General features: G+C 51.3%; 1 protein-coding gene across 12 annotated transcripts in view; it reads right to left on the bottom strand.

Moving 5' to 3' along the window:
• Positions 1-19,907, bottom strand: part of EHMT1 (euchromatic histone lysine methyltransferase 1) — a 138,622-nt gene that overhangs the window by 47,186 nt on the left and 71,529 nt on the right. For 7 of the 12 annotated variants that reach the window (XM_029920822.1, XM_029920817.1, XM_029920821.1 and 4 more), the window contains 7 exons: positions 17,963-18,143; positions 15,308-15,465; positions 14,793-14,981; positions 8,656-8,733; positions 7,107-7,227; positions 3,995-4,126; positions 920-1,065 (listed from right to left, as the gene is read on the bottom strand). In XM_029920822.1, the coding sequence (XP_029776682.1) occupies positions 920-1,065; positions 3,995-4,126; positions 7,107-7,227; positions 8,656-8,733; positions 14,793-14,981; positions 15,308-15,465; positions 17,963-18,143 (1,005 nt within the window). The remainder of the gene's footprint in view (positions 1-919; positions 1,066-3,994; positions 4,127-7,106; positions 7,228-8,655; positions 8,734-14,792; positions 14,982-15,307; positions 15,466-17,962; positions 18,144-19,907) is intronic. The other 5 variants (XM_029920819.1, XM_029920826.1, XM_029920824.1 and 2 more) reach the window with 3 other exon arrangements.

Below are 19,907 nucleotides of genomic sequence, written 5' to 3' on the forward strand. Positions count from 1 at the left end.
TCCGCTAGGGGACAGAACAAATGGGAAGACAGGCCCCTCTACTCAACGGCCCTAGCTGACGAACGAACAACAGTGACAGGGTACAGCTGTGCTGAATCTGTCTGATTCGGAGAACTTAATAAATGTGGACATCGGGAGAGAGCAGCTGCCACCATCGGAAAGGGACAGCCAGGTGCTCTGCACGTCTCGTCCTGGTCTGGGCCGTCTCGGTGGCAAGCTGCAGGTGAGCAGGGAGGACACGGCGCCAGCGGACAGCACTGTGAGCGGGAGGCACAGAGTACAGTTGAGGCAGCCATGGGGCCTGGGTTGTTCCACAGATAAATTAGAAGGAAAAGAAATGAAGGGAAATTGTAGAGAATTAAAAGACAAAAGGCCAACAACATCTCCGAGTTCGCACAGGCAGAACGAAACTATTCAGAACACGCAGGCAAGGTGAGCACTGCAAGTTGGCAGACTCTGGCCCAGGGCCGGTCCCAAACCTTGGTGGCAAGTTACCAGCGTATTTGCCCTGGACACACTCATTGGGCCAAACATGGGTCTTGAATTATTTTCTGGGTCTATGCTTCACTTTACGACAACAAGGTTTACAACACATTGAACACAGAAAAGACCACGAGTCCCTAAGATGCTAAAGGAAAGGAGCGGGAGGGAGAAACACAATCAAGCCCCCAGGAGCATCAGGATATGAACACACAGCAACAACGAAGACGGTGTAGGTTATCTGTTCTGTCCACTGAGTATAGACTGTGTTTCCGGAGTGCTAACCAGCCTTACAGATTAGATGAGGGACCCTCTTCTGCGCCCAGGGGTCCAGGCCAGAAGCTTCAGAGGTATGGCAGGCCTACGAGACCACCAATTCCACCATGCTTCTGGGGTCCTGCCTTAGTCCTGTGACTGCAGTGAAAGTGAGCTTGCTTACTTCATGGTCCACACTTTCCGTAGCCATGCACTGGTTGTTGGCCAGAGTGGTGATCTCTCGGCTTTTCGGGGTTTCCATCCGGCAGCTGCAGAGGGGTACTTCCTGAAGGCCATCTGTCTCCCCCACGTCGGGACCATTGGCCAGCCCTAAAGTCACACAGATACACACGGGTGTCACTAACAGCATAGTGCACGACCAGACTGGCATCTGCTATATTCAGTGGCACAAAGTCCCCACTTCAAGACATAGTCTAGAAAGTGACCAATTACATAGTCTTTGCAGAAACCTCATGTGCAAAGAACTAAAACAATGCCAATGACTTTGGCGGACAAGCAGCACCCCAGGGCAGGAGGGCCCACCCACGGGTGGGGCACCTGCTGCGGGCAGGGCAAGGTGGAGCCTCTCCCGCCAGCACAGTCCCTGCCAGGCCCCTAAGAATTCCTCGCTAACCCATGTTCTTAGGAGCCAGGACCTACGTTCAGAGAAAAGCCTGTACCTTCGTCAGCTGCTCTTAAATCTTTTGGTTTTCACACAAAAATCATACAATACATGTTGAGACCTTGTTTTCCTCACTTGGTTTTAGAGTTGCAGCCACAGAAGTAAACATTAAATTCCATCTGGAAGTGTTTCTTTTCCACACAGGACATTTATTGGACTGAGGAGGGAAGAGCCGAAGGAGGCGAGGCCAATGGTCCAAGTGCTAGCGAGGATGGCACTCCTCTCCTCCTCACCCCCAGTCCTGGGGGGGCACGGGATGGGCGGCGCTGGGGAGGAGGGGCCCGCAGCCCACATCTGAGTGCAGCCAGAGCCAGGCCAGCCTCAGGGGGTGCAGGAGGACCCCTCAATCCGACCCGGCTACCGGGGCTGGCTGCTTCCACAGAAGACACATTTCGAGTTCTCTTCTTGTGAGACAGGCAAAGAATAATACCGGCCTCCGGTCACCATGCCGCACAGTGGGCCCGCGTGGGCTTGGAGGGCACACCCTCACCGCCCACCGCCACCCTCGTGGGTGATCCAAGGCTGCTCCTCGCCAGGATGCAGGTCCTCCACCACTGGCGGCAGTTTCACTGACGAGTCTCTGGGTCACCTATACCCCAAGACAGTGACACCTGTCCTTCATGAGGAGAGGGCACAGGAAGGAAACGGCGAGCTAGAACTAACATTAGAATCACTACAAGTTTAATCTGGGAGAGCCCTGGTGAAGACTCTGATCGGCAACTAGACTTTAAAATGAGGAAGACAGAGGTGGTGCAGGGGCCCAGCCAGCATGGCCGAGAAGGGTGAGGGCAGGGGTGAGGACCAGGCCTTTGGAGTCACTTTCCCACACACAGGGACAAGGCAGCAGTGGCTCAGAGGCCTCCTGAACGTGGGATGTGCTCCTGTCTCCAGCAGTGGGAGCTGCCAGGGGCACCAGGTGAACGGCTCAAGAGAACCCCTCCGGAGCACACATTCCCACTGAGCTCTGCCCCCCCACCCCCCAAATCTCCACGTCTCCCACTTCTGGCTTTCCCTCCTGTCACCTCTTGGGTCCACACTGTCACTCAACCTCAACTCGTCAGACCTGGCAAAAACGATGCCAAGAAGGACGTGCAGGCAGTAAACTCTGATGGTAAACATTCTCCAGGCTCAAGCCTGAGCCGTCTGGACCCACAGCCCAGAACCACCCCCTGCCCTCCCTCTGTACCTGTCACAGAAGCACGCCTGAGGCGCCCAGACCCTCCTGTCTAGCCTCAGGCTCCGCCAACTGCCTCCCTCGAGTGTCCAAAACTCAGGCACTAAAATAAACGTACGCAAGCAAATGCAGCTCGTGTCTCGCAGGTGCTGACTCTCTCACTCAAAAGTATGGCTTCTGACCAATCACTGGCTAAGTAGTGAGCAGTTACCCATTGTATCGAGTTTAGGAAGTCAACTTACAAAATGTCACGGAATCTCAGGAACCCTCCACTTTCTCCTACTTCTCCAGCTTGGGTCCCACCAGTTTGGCCCTCACTTTGACCAGAAACAGAACAGAAGCACTCAAACACCCAATTTCCTGCTGCTCAGCTAACAAGCCGGGACAAGCCTGGTCGCCACCTGAGCGACAGGAATCCCCACTGTGCTTCTCACCTGCCCCCCACTGGGGCACAGCAGTGGGCCAGTCTGATTAAAGGAAATCCATTTCAGGCTAATGTCCACATCTTACTTCCTGAGACAAATGATCCTTCATGTGGAAAGAAAGCACGAAGTGACTCTGCCAACAACTTTATGATACCACAGAGATGCTTTCTGCTCCGTGTGGTGCAAGAAGAAGAAAAACGGGCTCTCTGAAGGACAGGTCTACAGCTGGCGTCTTTGGCTAAAGGTATGATTTCCCACACTACTAAGGTGATCCAAGTTCCTCTAGCGTTCAAGACCCTAAAGAGCTAGTTATTTGTCCTCAGAAGACTGACAGGTTCAACCTGATAACAGCAGCTTCGTGGTCCGTGTGGGATGTAAATAACTTGGGGATTTTAAGTTGTAAAGAGACTTTCCAAAGTAGTGATTAGTTACTTTTCACTGATGATAGATTTTGAAATGGCTCAAGAAGAGGAAACAGCGGTGGACGGAAGGCCCGCACAACTGGGGCGGGCTGGCGGGAGGCTCCAGAGCAGGGGCCGCGGCCGCACCCACATCATCAAGGCCAAAGCAGCACGAGTGAGCCCTTGTTTCAGCACAGAACGGCCCTGAGCACCAGTCACAATCGGAGTCCGAGATGACTGACAAAGCCGCGCCATTCACAGCTGTACGGCCTGTACACTTCCTGAGTCCGCAGGGAAGGAGGACACGCTTCCACCAGGAACTCTACGTAAGAACATGCCTGGCCGGCAGAGAGAAAGGTAAGCCAAGACCACCAACAGCCTGCTCTCGTGTGAGGAGTTTCACTCCAGGGCTGCAGGTGACCAGGCACACACGCCCGACCGTCCACTCAGCCCCCTCTGAGGGATGCAATTAATCGAACGTTCCATGACTTACCCACCAGGGGGCATCACGTTAATACAAGGCCAACACCCCAGCAAACAAGACGGTGCCTGGCCCGGTCACAGCACTGCCATTCACCTTCTGCTTGTGAGGGCAGAGTCCCCTTGACACGGAGGTCTAGGGAGTCCAGAGAGACCTCCATGTATCCCGTGCTGTCTCCCGCTGCCGTCTGCTCTGTGCTTCCTGAAGATGACGTATATGCTTCAGAACCTGCATTCAAAAGGGACCCGTGAGACGCTGTGCTGGGGCCACGCCGCTCCCGCAGAGACCAGGCATAATGCTGATTAACCCATTCAAAACCCAAACCCAAACCCCATCGCTGCCCAGGCCACGGTCGCCTCACTAACATATTCTTTCCCGTGCATCCTTCTGCTAATTCCCCCATGTCCACAGATGGTTCATGGGAGGAGGGGGAGCTGTATCAAGAAAAACAAGGAAGTAACGTGTAAAAAAACGTCTTTTTCTGGAACTACATCAGTTAGGTAAAAGCTGATCAAATAATCAAGGAAATATATAAAAACATAGGAAATAAATGTTCTGTATATACTACTTTAAAAATAAAACAAGGGCACTGTGGCTCAGGTCAGTTGAGCGTCCAACTCTTGATTTTGGCTCAGGTCATGATTCCGGGGTCACGGGATCGAGCCCCATGCCGGACTCTGAGCTGAGCATGAAGCCCGCTTGGGAGTCTCTCTCTCTCTCTCTTCCCCTTTCTCTCTCCCTCTGCCCCTCCCCTGCTTGCTAAGATAAAAATTTTAAAAAATAATAATAATAAATTTAAAAAATAAAACACAAAAATCTGATTACAGGTTTGAAAGACCAGCTGATGAAAAATAGCTAAGAAGCTACCCCGTGCCATGTGCAATGATCCAGGAAAACCTGCCCAACCCCACAGACACCTGAATTCAGGGTTCACAGGGAAAGGACGCAGGACGCAGGGACACGTCCACCCGTCAGACACGGTGGTTTATGAAGGACATCACATACCACAGGGCAACACTATCTGAATGCAACCGAGGAGTCTGTGACACGGGGGCTGACTAGGCCCAGCCTATCTACACACCCCCAGAGAGCCCACGGGGTCCTCGCCGTGTGAGCAGACTTCACAGAAGTCTGTGGATAGCACACACACACACAGGGTAATACTGGATGCCAGCGACGGGGAGGTGCCAATATTTCACACCAACCTTCCTAATATTAATGACCGACGATCTGTCAGTGATCACAAGTAAGTGAGCCGTAACTCAGTGCAGTGTGGCGTCCAAGGCCTTTGAACAGGTGCCACACTCTGCACCTTGGCTCGTGGACAGACCAGAAGAAGCCAACCACGGTGAGAAATCATCACAAGTCTGAAGAACATGAGTAGTCTGTGCAATCTTAAACCCTTTGCAGAAAGAAGTACAATTCAAACTCCTGTGTGAATAAACACTGAAGCATGCGCATCCTAGTCTTGGGTCTAGCGATGCTTCTGTTAGCCTGCAGAAAAACCACACAGGCTGGTCACCGGCAGCAAAGAGAAGAGGAAATGAGGGAAGGAGACGGAGCTCACGGGAGGCTGGTGGGTGCCACACACAGCAATCCTCTGCGCTTCCGGGGACAGCCACTTAGCAAACCGACTTGTGTTAGGGGCTAGAGCACAGGCTCCTTAGCCCTGGGTGCTGGTGTAAAGACAAGCAAGCAAATGAAACAGGCCCTACGGTGGCTGTTGACAAAGGTTCAAAGGGTGACATAGAGAAAGAGGTCAACTTAAGCAATGATGCAGGGAAAACTGGACATCCACACGCAAAAAGTGCGGCCCTGCTGCACACCACCCACAGCAATGACTCAAGACTTCAAAGAAAATACAGGACAAATCTTTGTGATCTGACTTAGTGAAAGATTTCAGAGGTCTCAAAAAGCATGAATTTTAAAAGAAAATAATTCATAAACTGGACTTTATTTGCAAAACATGCAAGTCTTCCAAGTCAATGAGGTGTACGATCTGATCTTTAAATGAGCAAAGGAGAGAAACCCTGACAAAGGAAAACTCACAGGGCCACGGCGTGCCGCCTCACTCCTCACTCGCTAAGTGCAAAGTGAAGGCGCAGGGCGGCCCGCGGCGCCCCCGCAGCGCCGGGACCACAGAGGCCCAGCAACCATGACCAGAATGGCAAGGACACGGAGAGGTGGATTTCTAATGCGGCCGTGGGAACATAAAAGAGGGCAGTACTCAGGTTTCTTACTGAAAACCGCCTGGCACTTCCCTAAAATATTAGATATACAGCATATAACTCAGGCATTCCATTCCTAAATATTTACCCAAGATAAATGAAGGCATCTATTCAATGAAGATCATATACAAATGTTCGGAGCAGTTTTATTTGGAAGAAGCAAAAACCAGAAAGAGCCCAAATGTCCATCAACAGGCGAACGATAAACCACAGGCCAGCCACACCCCGGCCAACGATCCGTGGGCACCACAACGTGGAGGACTCAGAAAGTTACGCAACAAAAAGCCACCGGGGAAAGGGTGTCTACCCAACGGTCCGCTACAGCAGAGCCCTGGACCATGCCCACCAACCTGCAGCAGAGTGTGGAGGGGAGGAGCCTCGGGACGGAAAGGGCTGGCTGGGAGGAGGGCAAGGCCACCGTGTGGCAGCAGGGCACGCGCTACAGCGTCATGCACGTGTGCGAAAAGTCACCGCGTCGGACCTGAATTACGTACACTATATCACAAGCAACAAATCTTCGGCAACAAAGCTGTAAGAAGTGACCCCTGGCCCACGAGGCCTGCTCACCTTCTGGATTCCAGGATCGTTTCTTTCCCTGCATCCTCTTTAACAAAATTACTTCCACAACAGGGGAATCTGACCAAAGGGCCAAAACCCACTGTGTGGGCCCAGGCTGACGCTGCCCGCACCTGACACTGAGGGTAGACACAGTAACCATATAACGGGGAAGGAGATGAATGATCCCCGTTAGCTCAACATTCAACAACGAAGCCAGCATCATCGAGGGAGGTTTGCCAGACAGCAGCCACCTGAAGATCACCTGAATGTCTATAACAAAGTTCAGACATTCCCCCCCCCTCAAAACAGTGGAGCCCTTTTTCAAATGAAATCCTATACAGAACCCCTACCCGCGCCCCAGGCCAGCCTCCCGGGGCCCCACCGCCACCCAGAGAGTCCGAGAGTGTGGACACCACGTTTACCCAGGATACCGCTTTGCTTCTTTTTATTTCTCCGTCTCCGTTTCCTAGTGGGCTTGATCCAGGGGCTGTCAGGCTTCCCCTTCCTCTTGAGAAACTTCTTCTTGATACTGGATTCAGAACTCTGAGAACCAAAGGGGCAGGAATAGAAAAAAGCAAAGCATGGGAGCTCTGAAAGGAAAAGGGACTAACAGGAGTGTTTTCTTGCAAACTAGAATACCTGCTACTTCTCAGTTCTTCAACTGAAAGATTAATTTCACTTCCAGACATTTTTCTGATCTCATTCTTAAAAATACTCATGTTCTCCCCTACATCACTCTAAGTTGTTATTTTACAGGCAAGAAAAAGAAAAAAAGAAAAAGTAAGAGAAAATGAAAAGAAAGGAAAAGAAAAGAAAAAAGGAAGGCCAAGAACATTTAAATGGAATTTATAAATCTTACTCGAATTTGGCAGAAAAAAGAATGAGGAGGTTCTACTCAGGAACTAAATAAATACGCTCCCAGTGAGCAAATTCACTTTTAACTTATGTAGCCATTCATTCTGCTCCTGAGAACAGAAACACTCAAGGCCTCAATTTGCTTCAGAGTCTACGTCCCCGTTAATTATCTATATGAATGACAAGGAAAGAAGTTATAACTACCTTACAATGTGTTTAGGTTTTACGACTACCTGTTTCTGAAGTCTGGGAGCAGAAAGGGCATCTAACAACCACGAATTACAAACAAACCCACAGCAGAGCTGCCACCTGTCACCGGGCTGGAGCGAGGACCTCGCATCCCTGCTCACTACGGATGAGCACAAAGGAGGTGGAAAGATTGCTCCAGAGACAGGAGCACGCGGGCCCTTCTGACTACCGGGTGCCTGTGCTCCGTCCCCTCTGTCTCACCCCTGCCCCCTTGCTGCCAAACTTCAGACCCAACTTCCGCCAGCACTACCCCCAAGCTCGCTGTCCCTCTCAACCCACCACTCCAGAGAAACGAAGGCTGATCGCCAAGCCCAACGACCCCTCCCAGGGCCTCCTGAAACACACGGAGCCGGCGGCCCACGTCTCCCGCTTGCCAGCGCTTCTCAGCTCCCTGACCCTCGGCAGTCTCACGACGACTCCCTCACCGCCTAAGGCCCACCTGCTGGGCGCCTCCCAGACCCTGTCCTGGGGCTCGTGCTCTCCCCCATTTCCAAGCCCCTGCTCCCCGATTCCCAGAGACTCGGCACCCCTGCCCTCTGGCCCCTCCCCTCCACGTGACACCCAGCCGGCTCCACCTCAGACCCCTCGGATCCTTCCCTCCCTCTCACATGGGCCACGGGGCAGAATCGTGGCCGCCGCCCTGACCGCCAGCTCCTCCCCAGCCCTCAGCCCCTCACGCCAGGGCCCTGACCTCCCGCCCAGACGGCTGCCTGGCCCTGCCTGGCCCACGAGCACCCGCGCCGAGCCCGTGGCCTTGGGCTCTCTGCTCAGCGGTCTTCCTCCCGCTCCTCCCGCTCCTCTCCTCGCCAAGGTCTGGGCCCCGCTCTGCCGGCACGCCCGGTTCCGAGCGCGCGGGGCTGGGGTTACCAGGTCCGACTCGTCTCCGTCCTCGTCCTCCTCCCCGGTGCCGGCCGACTCCTGCTCCTCTTCAGACTCGCCGTCCGTCTGCTCGGCCGAACAAGCCGGGAAGAAAACACAACCGTGAGACGCGTCCGCGTCGGGGACTCCAGAAAGGCACGGTCCCACACACGCAGGCGGGGGACAGACGGGGGCCGCGGCCGTGGGCCCCGTCGCTCCGTTTCCGTGCTGATCGGAAGGCAGCTCCCCCAGCACGTCCAGGATCAGTGCCCTTGTTGCATTTTATGTGAAGCAGGACTCAATTAAAAAGTCACAAAACAGGGGCAGCAGGGTGGCTCAGCCAATTAAGCGTCCAACTTTCGCTCAGGTCACGATCTCACGGTTTGCGGGTTCGAGCCCTGTGTCCGGCTCTGTGCTGACCCCTCAGAGCCTGGATCCTGTTTCGGATTCTGTGTCTCCCTCTCTCTCTGCCCCTCCCCTGCTTGTGCTCTGTGTCTCTCTCTCAAAAATAAAAATGTTTAAAAAAACTTTAAGTAACAAAACAGTAAAATGATTCCCAGAGGTCACAAAATAATACAGAATGCACAACGCACCCTGGACACCACCCAAGGTCCAGGGCAGCCCCCAGGGCCATCACACGAGTGCTTCTCACGCTCCTGAACACGGAGGCCCACTCCTGCCTGCGGGCTAGCCCAGCGCCAACACAGCTAACTCTGTGAATGAAGCTCTTGTAATCACCACATGTTCTGGAATTTTCTGTACACTGGTACCTCCATTTTTTTCTGCTGTCTTTATCTTTTCTATCCTCACAGGTAATACACCAATGTATGTCTCTCTTCCTCACACAAACACCAGGTAATAACAAGTCTTCCCTCAGACTCAGACAAGGAGAGGGTCTTCCCCCGAACAAGGAGAGGGTATCCCCTCAGACAAATCATGGGTTTCCTCACAGACAAGGAAACGGTCTTCCTTAAGTAACAGGTCTTCCCCCAAACAATGAGCCTTTCCCCAGACAAGGAGAGGGTCTTCTCTCAGACAAATCATCGGTCTTCAAACAATGGCTTTTCCCTCAAAGAAACCATGGGTTTCTCTCAAACAAGTAACAGAGTTTCCCTCAGACAAGGACCTTTCCTTGTCTTCCTTTAGACCAGTAACAAGTCTCCCCTCAGACAAACACGGGGTCTCCCCTCAGACAAGTAACGGGTCTTCCCGGAGACAAGTAAAAGGTCTTCCTTCAGCCGAACCACGGGTCTTCCTCTGGACACGTCAGGGTTCTTCCCTCACAAACAATGGGTCATCACTCAGGTAAGTAAAGGGTCTTCACTCAAACAGTGGCTTTTTTCTCAGGAAATTAATATGTCTTTCTGTGAACATATGTCTCTTTTCAACCTCTTTCAGCAAAGGTTCAGCTTTTCTCTTCTAGGTAACAGACATTTCCTACTAAATTTATTGCTAAGTACCCTGGTGAAATTGAAAGGTTACAGCTAAATTTTAGGTAGGATCCTATGGTTTTGTTTTTCAGAGTCCTTTCTTTTAAAGATCCTTATGGAAATATCTTCTTCAAGACAATCCATGTGTGTGTGGATAGGCAAGATTGGCCAAGTGTTGGCAATTGTTCACTATTATCTTTATGTTTGCATAGCTTGACACTGTCTATTTAGAAAAGTTAAAAAATACTCCTAGAAATGACTGGTATTTTTTTAATGTTTATTTATTTAGTTTTGAGGGGTTGGGGAGAAAACACAAGTGGGGGAGGGGCAGAGAGAGAGAGAGAGACAGACAGATAGACAGACCTAGAATCCAAAGCAGGCTCCAGGTCTGAGCTCAGAGGCCGCTGGCACAGGGCTCCATCCTAGGAACTCTGAGATCAAGACCTGAGCCAAAGTCAGATGCTTAATCGACTGACCGCCAGGCCCCCCGGGCTGACTGGTGTCACTGATACTGCCGTCCTCCCCGTTTCTAACTGGCTGTTGCAACTACACAAGAAAACGAATTGTTTTGTCTTGACTACACGGAAGTTTGGCTCACTAGTTATAATGGTCCCTCAGCTGATTTTCTTGAATTCTTTATATAGATGATTATATTCTTGGCAAATTCTCCTCCTGTGTCCTTTTAAATATTAATGTTTCCTTCTAGTTCTCATCTTACAGCATCACGAGCAACACTGCAGGGCTCGTGTTAGGGGAGAAAGGAGTAATCCCTCTCTCTTTCATTAGAAATGTTTTAAAATGTTCACCACTAAGCAACCTTCTTTGGTAGGATTCTGATGTCTTCAGTTAGGTTTATTTAATGTAAGTATCTTTATATGTCATTAGACAGTTTTTCTTTTTAAAAGATCGAGCAATGAATCTGCCAACTGAAATAGGCAGAATAACGATAGAGCCAACCCCAGCTCTCCCGAACCTCCTGGAAAGGGACCATAAAGGGAGGGGTGCGGGTCACTATACACAGGTCGCCTGCAAGAAGTAAAGCACAAGTTGAAACCTGAGGAAACTGGAAAGAGAAGCATGCCAGCCGGCAAGACTGAAGTCTGACGTGGAGCAAAGACGTACTGAGGCAGGAAGAGATCACACAGGGTGGGTAAAGGCTCAGCAGGCAGGTGGCAAGCAGGAGACCCTGACCCCACAGGACACAACTCCGGTCACCAGGCACCGTCACAGCCTCGGGCTAGGAGGTGAGGGTACAGTCCTCCCCTAAACAATGCCCCACGATACTGTGGCCCACAACAGCCGTGCGACTCGTCCTGGGACTGGCTTCCGACCCACACGGCAAGACAAGGATGACGACCCGTCAGTGAAAGGGCAGCCACGGTGGAAAAAGATATTTCGCCTGGGCAGCTCAGTCTGACTTCGGCTCAGGTCATGATCTCACGGTTCATGAGTCTGAGCCCCACACTGGGCTCACCGCTGGCAGTGTGGGGCCTGCTTGGGATGCTCGCTCTCTCCTCTCTTTCTGCCCCTTCCCTGCTCACACTTTCTCTCTCTCTCTCAAAATAAGTAAATAAAAAACTTTAAAAAAATCTTGAAAGAAAACAGATATGTTGGCAACACATACAATAGGAGCTCATTTCCTACAAAATGATTTTTAAAAAGGACAACTAACCAGATAACCAGTCAACAGGCACTTCACAAAAGAAGGCATCTGAACAGCAAATAAGCGTGTGAAAAAGTACCCAAGCTTCTGGGAAATCAGGGAAATGTGAAGCAGAAATACCAAGCGACACCACTACGCTCCCTGGCTGGGCAATGCCAAGTCTGTGAAGCCAGCACGGCGGGCAGCGGGAGAGCTGTGTGGCCATGCCTACCGCCGCTCCCAGGACGCCGCAGCCCCGGCGCAGGTGTGCGCCCAGGGACACACGAGCGCTCACAGCAATGTCATCTGTGATGCCCCAACTGGAAACAGCCCAGATGTCCACCAACAGTGGAATGGACACATAAATTGGAACAGTCATCCAAAGGAATACTGTACTGTGGTGACTCTGGAGCATTCCGGTCTCAGGAAACCTTTGCTCTATTAAAAATCACTGAGAATGACAAAGCACTTTTCTTGATCTAGGTTATGTCTATTAGCGTTCCCTACTGCACAAATTTAAACTGGGAAATGTTTAAACCCCAATGTAACTCTGATGAGCAAGAGTTAAAAAGGTAAATAGCATCTGAGCACTATTACAAGAATAGTTTTGACCCCATGTACCCTCTGGAAGAGTCTGAGACCCCCCCCCACCACTTTATGGACATGGTTACAATGTACCAATGAAAACGAACGGGATACTATAAATAACCCTCACCAACATAATACCGAGTGAAACAAGCCGCACTCCAAAAAACAAAAGCGTGTGCACGACCCCACTGACATAAAGCACAGAAAGGGCAAAGACAAGCCTGTGGTGGCCAGGAAGGTGCACAGAGGAGGCTGGGACAACTCCCGCCTGTGAACCAGGCGGCGGCACACGGATACAGTCACTCTGATCAGTGAACCGTTCCTCGTCATGGGGGATCATGAGGTCATCCCCCATATCCAAGAAACAAAGCCGAACTTTATAAAAGGCTGGTTTTCCTCACTTAAGCTGTTAATCTAGTAAGTGTTATCAACAGGCTTCCTGTCATAATTCAACACCTTCTTGGGGGAAGCACTACCTTCTCTACGATCGCTATCCTGTGAATACACAGTTGAGTCTGACCAGTACTGTACTCAGGACCACAGTGAGTGTGGCCTCAGAAGAAGCCGGCATCCGTTCCCAGCGCTCTCTGTTTTCTGGAGCAGCTCACATAATAACCCCGTTAATGGTGATTAGCACTGCCGATCTATTTCAATTTGTTCCTGTCATTTTGTTTGGTTTTCCACCTTGCCACATTACCCTCTTGATTCTACTTCCACCTGCTTCTTGATTCTTTTTGTTGTCTCAATATCCATTTAATTTTGTTCCTTTCTATCAATGTTCAATGTGTGGAGTCATTCAGTATTAGTATCTGGATTCTCTCCAGAAGAGGAGAACCTCAATCAAAAAGAGAATCCAAGGGGTTAGTCAGTGAAGTGTGTGACTCTTGATCTTGGGGATGTGAGTTCAAGCCCCACATGGGATGCAGAGATTACTTAAAAATAAAATCTTAAAAGGGAGAGAATCCAGAAACGTATGCCATACGGTGTTCGAGAAACATGCCGTTTTAAATCAGCAGGGAAAGAAACATCAGCTAATAAACGGCATGACACCATTTGCGGGAAGCTCTGGGACCCTGACCTCACCTTCTGTCTGAAAAGCTTTCCTGAGATAGAATATATGTATTATAAAAATATACCGTTTTGAGTGTATCTAACTCATATTTTATCCCAAAACAAATGTACATGAGTCAAATATTCATACATAAAGAAACCAATGAAGTATAAGACAGCTTACATTAACTCATTTAAAATCACCATTAAGAAAGGTCTGCTTATAGTAATTAGAACACAGAACCCAAAAATCATGAAGAGACAAGACCAGTAGGCCTGGCTTCTAATACAAGAAAAGAAACCCCCGAAACTCTGAGAGCTGCAGGGACTTGCTTTTTACACATGCCAGAAAGGCTGTATCTCCAGAGCACAGCACTTTGACTCAAAGTTTAAAAAGCTGGTCGGCAAAATTAGACATTTCAAACAGGTCATTATTTCAATGAACTCATTTGGAACTTCTCTGCCTACCATGAGTTTTAGAAACTTCATCAGGTACGATAGCCCGTCTTGTAAAAAGACAGTTCAAGTTCTCTTCCAGAAGCAGGATCCACCGAACAGCAGGATCACACCCACCTGTGACCGCCGGATTCTCAACCCCTCCCCGGCTCGTCTACTTCATCCCCCTGAGAACCACGAGCATAAACTTCATTTATGAAGGCCCAGATGTCAGCATCTGCTCAGGAACTGCATTCTACCTGGCTCTGCGCTTGCTGCCCCCAGACACCCTCCTTGTGTGGAGCTCTAGGGCGGCCCACGCAGTGCCCGGGGACTGAGCCGGCATGCTGCCCCCTCCCAGGGCACGTCCTCGGGTGGACACGGACAAACTGCCCGGCACCCAGGATGCCCCCTCCAGCCAGGACAAGAGAGGTCTCCCGTGTCAGCGCCTCCCCTGCAGGAGCACCGCACCCGGGGCCCACCTAGGACTGAACAAGGTCAGCCACGCCAAGGCCACAAACAGGCAGCACCGCTGGCACACGGTCCACCCTCAGTGTATTCCTGTCCACCTAGAGCCCGAACGAGCTCCAGACATTTACTTCAGAGAGTGCCGCACAAGACGACAAACACTCGTCTAACGAAAATAAATGTAAAACTTCAAGAGAAATAGAATGCAAAAACCCAAGTCAGAAGCAAAGAGGGAAGGGTACCAGGGTGGCTCGGTCAGTCAAGCGTCCGACTCTTGACTTCTGCTCAGGTCATGATCCCAGGGCCCAGATAGCGCAAGGCTTGCTCAGGATTCTCGACCTCTGTCCCTCCCCAACTCACAGGCACACTTGCAAGTGCCCCCCCCCCCACCAAATCTCTCTCAAAATACATAAATAAACTTAAAAAAAAAGAAAAAGAAGAAGAAGGAAAACAGGGAAATGACTGAGGCAGAGACGACCAGACTGCCCCTCTCGGGACCGTGAGCCCCTCCACGAGCAGTGAGAAGGGCCTACCTTCTGGGTGCGGCCGGCCTCAGGCCCACACCCCGTAGAGGTCCTGCTGTCCTCCGAGGGGAATGCGGCGGCCTGCTCAGGGCCCTGGTCTTCATCCTCATCCAGCTCCTCCGACTCTTCCTCCTCCGAGTCCAGCTCTAAGCTCTCCCCATTCACGTGGAGGGTGCTGGCGCCCAGGTCCTTGTCGCCCTGGAACACGGGCAAGGGCGGATCTGTCACTGGGAACCACAGCATCAGGAGCAACCTGCCAACTCCCACCAGGGCGAGGCCTGCAGGGTGGGGTGCAGAGACCCTGCCGCTGGGGGAAGGGCCAAGGAAGAGGCGAGGGAGGGACGGCAGGGAGCACTGAGGAGGAGGCTGTGCCCCAGAGCGAGGCGCCTCGGAGCCTGGGTTCCTTCATCAGGGACCGAAGGCATCAGATTACCAACAACCTCCCATGGTGCTCTCGTGGCCAAGAGGTCCTGCCAGAGGCGTGGGTCTCCCAGGACACGTGCGAACAGCCAGGCGCGCCTTACCTTGGAGCCCACAGTGGGGTGACTTATACTCTGAAACATCTCAATCACCGTCCTCTGTTTTAATACTTTGGTCTTTTTCTTAGGAACCAGGCTATAGGTTCCCATTCTTCGTTTTTTCTTCCGAGATACTGCAGCTGCTAAAACAAAAGGCAAGCAAGCTAAAAAAAAAAAAAAGTCAAAAGGGGACAAGAAAGGAAAAAGAAACACCATTCAAATGTTTTTTAAAGGTAGGTGGTAACTCACAAATTCTGATTACCAAAATCATTAGCATGCCACAACAGTGACAGGCATTTCTTACTTGTTCCAAGTGGCACAGAAAAAGCTGCTAAGACTTTACAGATCATTTATTTTACTCACTATAAACACTCAGCCCTAGGAATGGCAAACACGATGAGCCTGCAGCAAACAGGCAGAAGTGTGAGGGTGAACGCTCCGCCCCTCAGCAAGCAGGGCCCTGGAGTGCCCCCCACACCTGGTCCCCTGCCTCTGGCCAGTCCCATCTCCAGGACCAGTGCAGCTGCACGAGGGAGGCCGAGGAGGGAAAGTGGCCTGTCTGCCCATCACCGGAGATGGGTCCGGTCTGCCTCCCTGCGACCCTGCTCCTCCCCCACAACGAGTACATGGCACCGTCTCTAGGTGTGTCCGCCTCTAAAGTAAGCGTGGCCACATGGCACTGGCCACCACCAGGCCCTGGACCGTTTCCTAGCACCTTCCACCTCACCCAGCAGTCCATCAACCAAGGGAAAAGAGGTATGTGAAGTGAACCACACAGGAACACAAGGTCAGGGGAAGCACAAGATAGGAAAAGGCCAACGTCTGGGAGGGGGGCAGGGTCTGGGGGTTTCCAGACAAGCTGGGACTCCTGAGGACTGGGGGCTCCTAACGCTGTTCTGAATAAAGCAGCTCCAGGTCGACTAGTTTTATAGGCTGTCAGGGCACCTGGGGGGCTCAGTCGGTTAAATGCCCGGCTTCAGCTCAGGTCATGATCTCATAGTTCATGGTTGAGTTCAAGCCCCATGTTGGGCTCTCTGCTGACAGCTCAGAGTCTGAGTCTGCTTCAGATTCTGTGTTTCCCTCTCTCTGTGCCCCTCCCCTGCTCACACTCTCTCTCTCTCAAAAATAAACATTAAAATTTTTTTAAAAATAGAATGAGGCTGTCTATATATTTTTTAAGCTTTAGGGTTTAAAAAAAACTGAAGACCACTCTACCAAAGGCTGGAAAACCTATGCTCCGTTCCATTTCCTTCCACAAAGCAGAGGAAAAGAGCACGGGAAAAGCACGCAAGAGCACAAACTATGCCACACAGACAACCCCGCAAGCGCATGGCATCAAGGATGCCAGATGCGCCTCAGCCCCAGGCCAAGAGGCACACGGGCACTCAGGACAGCTGTCGACGCAGCCCTGCCCCCCACTGGGGTGGCTCTGAGCGCGAATCTGGCCCCAAGGAAACACGGCTCGGACCATCCTGTGCTAGGAGAGGGTGACCGGTGCCAGGCACAGCTGTGCCCAGGCTGAGACACACGTCCTGGACCATCACAGGAGGGGGAGTAAGATGCACTTTGCAGCCACTGAGTCTGCTTGGCCCTCCCGTTTGTGCTACAACCGGATGGGAAAGGAACGAACCTCTGGAGGCAGCATCACAGTAATTTAAAATACCAGCAGAGAGAGAAGACCAGCTCCGACGCTCCACCCCCCGCCCCCAGGAAAACAGCACGACGGGGCAGGGGAGGAACGAGGTTTGAAGAAGAAAGTGCACAGAGGTGGTCTACCCGGAACAAGGTCACAGGGGGCTGGGTCCGCATGTCCCCCACTCATCCCAGGACACCTGGCCAGCAGCAAGGAGCACCACCCTGTGACACGGACGGGCGCGCTATCCATCCTGGGATAAGGCAAGGCGGCCGCGACGGTGCTTTCCCTCAGAGGGAGGCACTCGCAGGCATGGAAGTTGTGGGTTTTGTAGCCTTCCCTGGGGTGACACCAGGGAAGCCTCATACAGAGGAAGACTTCACAGAAAGGGCCTTTCTGCTATAGGGACAGTCACCTCCTCTCTGTAGGAACTGTGGGTGTCTCAGAGGCTCCAGAGGAAGGCCCCTGGCTGGAGAGACACCCACCCCGGCATCCTCCCTGCAGGGGCTGCTCCTGCAGCCCCACCTCCTGCAAAGGACGGGCTAAGAGATCAAATGCTCACCTACTCCCTCAACTGACCATGGACAGAAGCAAGCTCAAATGAGTGAGAAGTGCCCACGGCAGTTGCTGACCTCAGAACCAAACCTCCTTCTCCACGACCTTCACCCAAAGGTCTCGTCAATACACTGTTGTTTCCAACAGCACTTGACTTAGAAATTGGGGGGAGGGGGGTTGTTCTCAAATCAAGGGTCTTCTATCCAGTCAGAACAAGGGGGTAAGACTTAATGAAAACCATCTTCATTTTGGGATTGACGACAGGCATAGAAGGCAAGGTCGGGATTCGGCTGGTTTCAGAACAGGTCTGACACCTCTATTCAGGTTCACGGGTGAGCAGAGAAGGACCCAGAGACCCTGACCCCACTCCCCGACAGCACACATGCATTCATAGTCAACGCGTTTCTAGTTTCGAGAGGTGCAGGTTCAGAACATACATTCCGAGAGCAGAGACCGCTGTCGGGTCTCATTACCTGTCTGTGGCTTTGTGGTGGCCACGTAGCACTGGTTTTGAGGTAGTGACTGATGAAGGGGTGGGAAGGGGGGTAAAAGCTGCTGTCGGCCAAAATCAGAAAGGGTTTTGCTGATCTCCTCTTTTGGCTCCTCATGATCTCGAACTTCCCGAACTTCTCTGGGATCCTTACTGGTCGCATGCTTCAAAAAAAGACAGTAACTATAATTACATACAAGCAGATGGTCACTGAAACAACACGCCCCCAAAACGCAGTTCCTTCCCCCCATAAACTTGCCTTGACCAAGAGAGGAGATGAAAGAGAGAAGATAAAGTGCAAAGCCCGCCGCCACCAGAGGGCCTGGTGCGGACGCACGTGGGCTGGGCCCCGCTCCGATGACGCGGGCCAGCGTCTGCAAGCTCAGAACAACGGAGAGAAGGAGCAGGACGCAGCAGTGACCCTGGCGGCACACAGACCCTGACTCGCTGTCGACCCGGCCCTTCACAGGAAGCGTCTGCTAACCCCTGATTTAGGCAAATGTGTTGCTAAGGGAAGCGCTTTCATGGCCTATCATTTTCAAGGCTGCAACTGCAGCGTCCTCCCGCCCCCCATCCCCGGAATGGCACAACAGATATCCATACTACGTCTCTAACTTGTCTTCTGCTCACAGTTTTTGCCAAGCTCGTAACTCTGTCTCAGTCTCAGGCTTCCAAGACTGTAGTACCGTTGTCACAGCCCTCGTCCTGATGAGCGGTGTGGCCTTCATTCCAGACTGCCTAGACACAGCTAACCCTTCCCTCCATCTGCTGCCCTAAAATCACCTGCAGCCTCGAAATAGTTGGACCTCATCTCAAATTCCATTTTACCAAGTCTTACTGTGCACACAGCAGGGGCATAAACAGTGAGGAAAGGGACTTCCTTCAACAGTGCTGAGAAACAGGATTTTGACGTACAAAAGAGCGGAGCAAGACTCTCACCTCGCACAGTAGCTCAGAATGGACCAAAGACCTGCGCTGTAAACAACTCTAAAACTCTTAAAGAAAACACAGGAAAAGCTTCATGACACTGGACTTGGCAGTGGTGTCTTGGATACGACACTAAAAGCACAGGCAACAAAAGAAAAATCAGATAAATTAGACTTCTTCAAAATTAAAAACTTCTGTTCACCAAAGGAAACAATCAATAGAATGAATAAACAACCTACAGAATGGGAGAAAGTATTTGCAAATCACGTTATCTGATGAGCGATTAATATCCAGAATATATAAAGAACTCCTACAACTCAACAACAAAACAACCTGATTAAAAAATGGGCAAAGCATCTGATTACACATTTCTCCAAAGAAGATATTCAACATCACTAATCATCAGGAAACTGAAAATCAAAACCATATCTCCTCACACCATTAGGACGGCTACTATAAAAAACAAAAACTGTCAATTATACCTCAATTAAAAACACACACAGAAAACAAATGTTGAAAAGGACATGAAGAAAGTGGAACCCTTGTGCGCTGTTGGTGGGAACGTAAAATGGCACAGCCGCTGTGGAGAACAGTTTGGCAGTTTCTCAAAAAGCTAAACAGAGAATTAGCGTGTGACCCAGCAATCCCACTCTGGATATATACCTAAAAGAACTGAAAACAGGGGTGCCTGGGTGGCTCAGTCGGTTAAGCCTCCGGCTTCAGCTCAGGTCAGATCTCACGTTCGTGGGTTCGAGCCCCGCGTCAGGCTCTGTGCTGACAGCTAGCTCAGAGCCTGGAGCCTGCTTCCGGTTCTGTGTCTCCTTCTCTCTCTGTCCCTCCCCCTCTCATGCTCTGTCTCTCTCTGTATCAGAAATAAATAAAACATTAAAAAAAATTTAAAAAACAAAAAAAAGAACTGAAAACAGAGTCTCAAAGAGCTATTTGTACACAATGGTTCATGGCAGTATTGAAGCCATGGGGTGGAAGCAATCCCAGGGACC

Source organism: Suricata suricatta, chromosome 13 (genome assembly GCF_006229205.1).
Source record: "Suricata suricatta isolate VVHF042 chromosome 13, meerkat_22Aug2017_6uvM2_HiC, whole genome shotgun sequence".
NCBI classification, from domain to species: Eukaryota; Metazoa; Chordata; class Mammalia; order Carnivora; family Herpestidae; genus Suricata; species Suricata suricatta.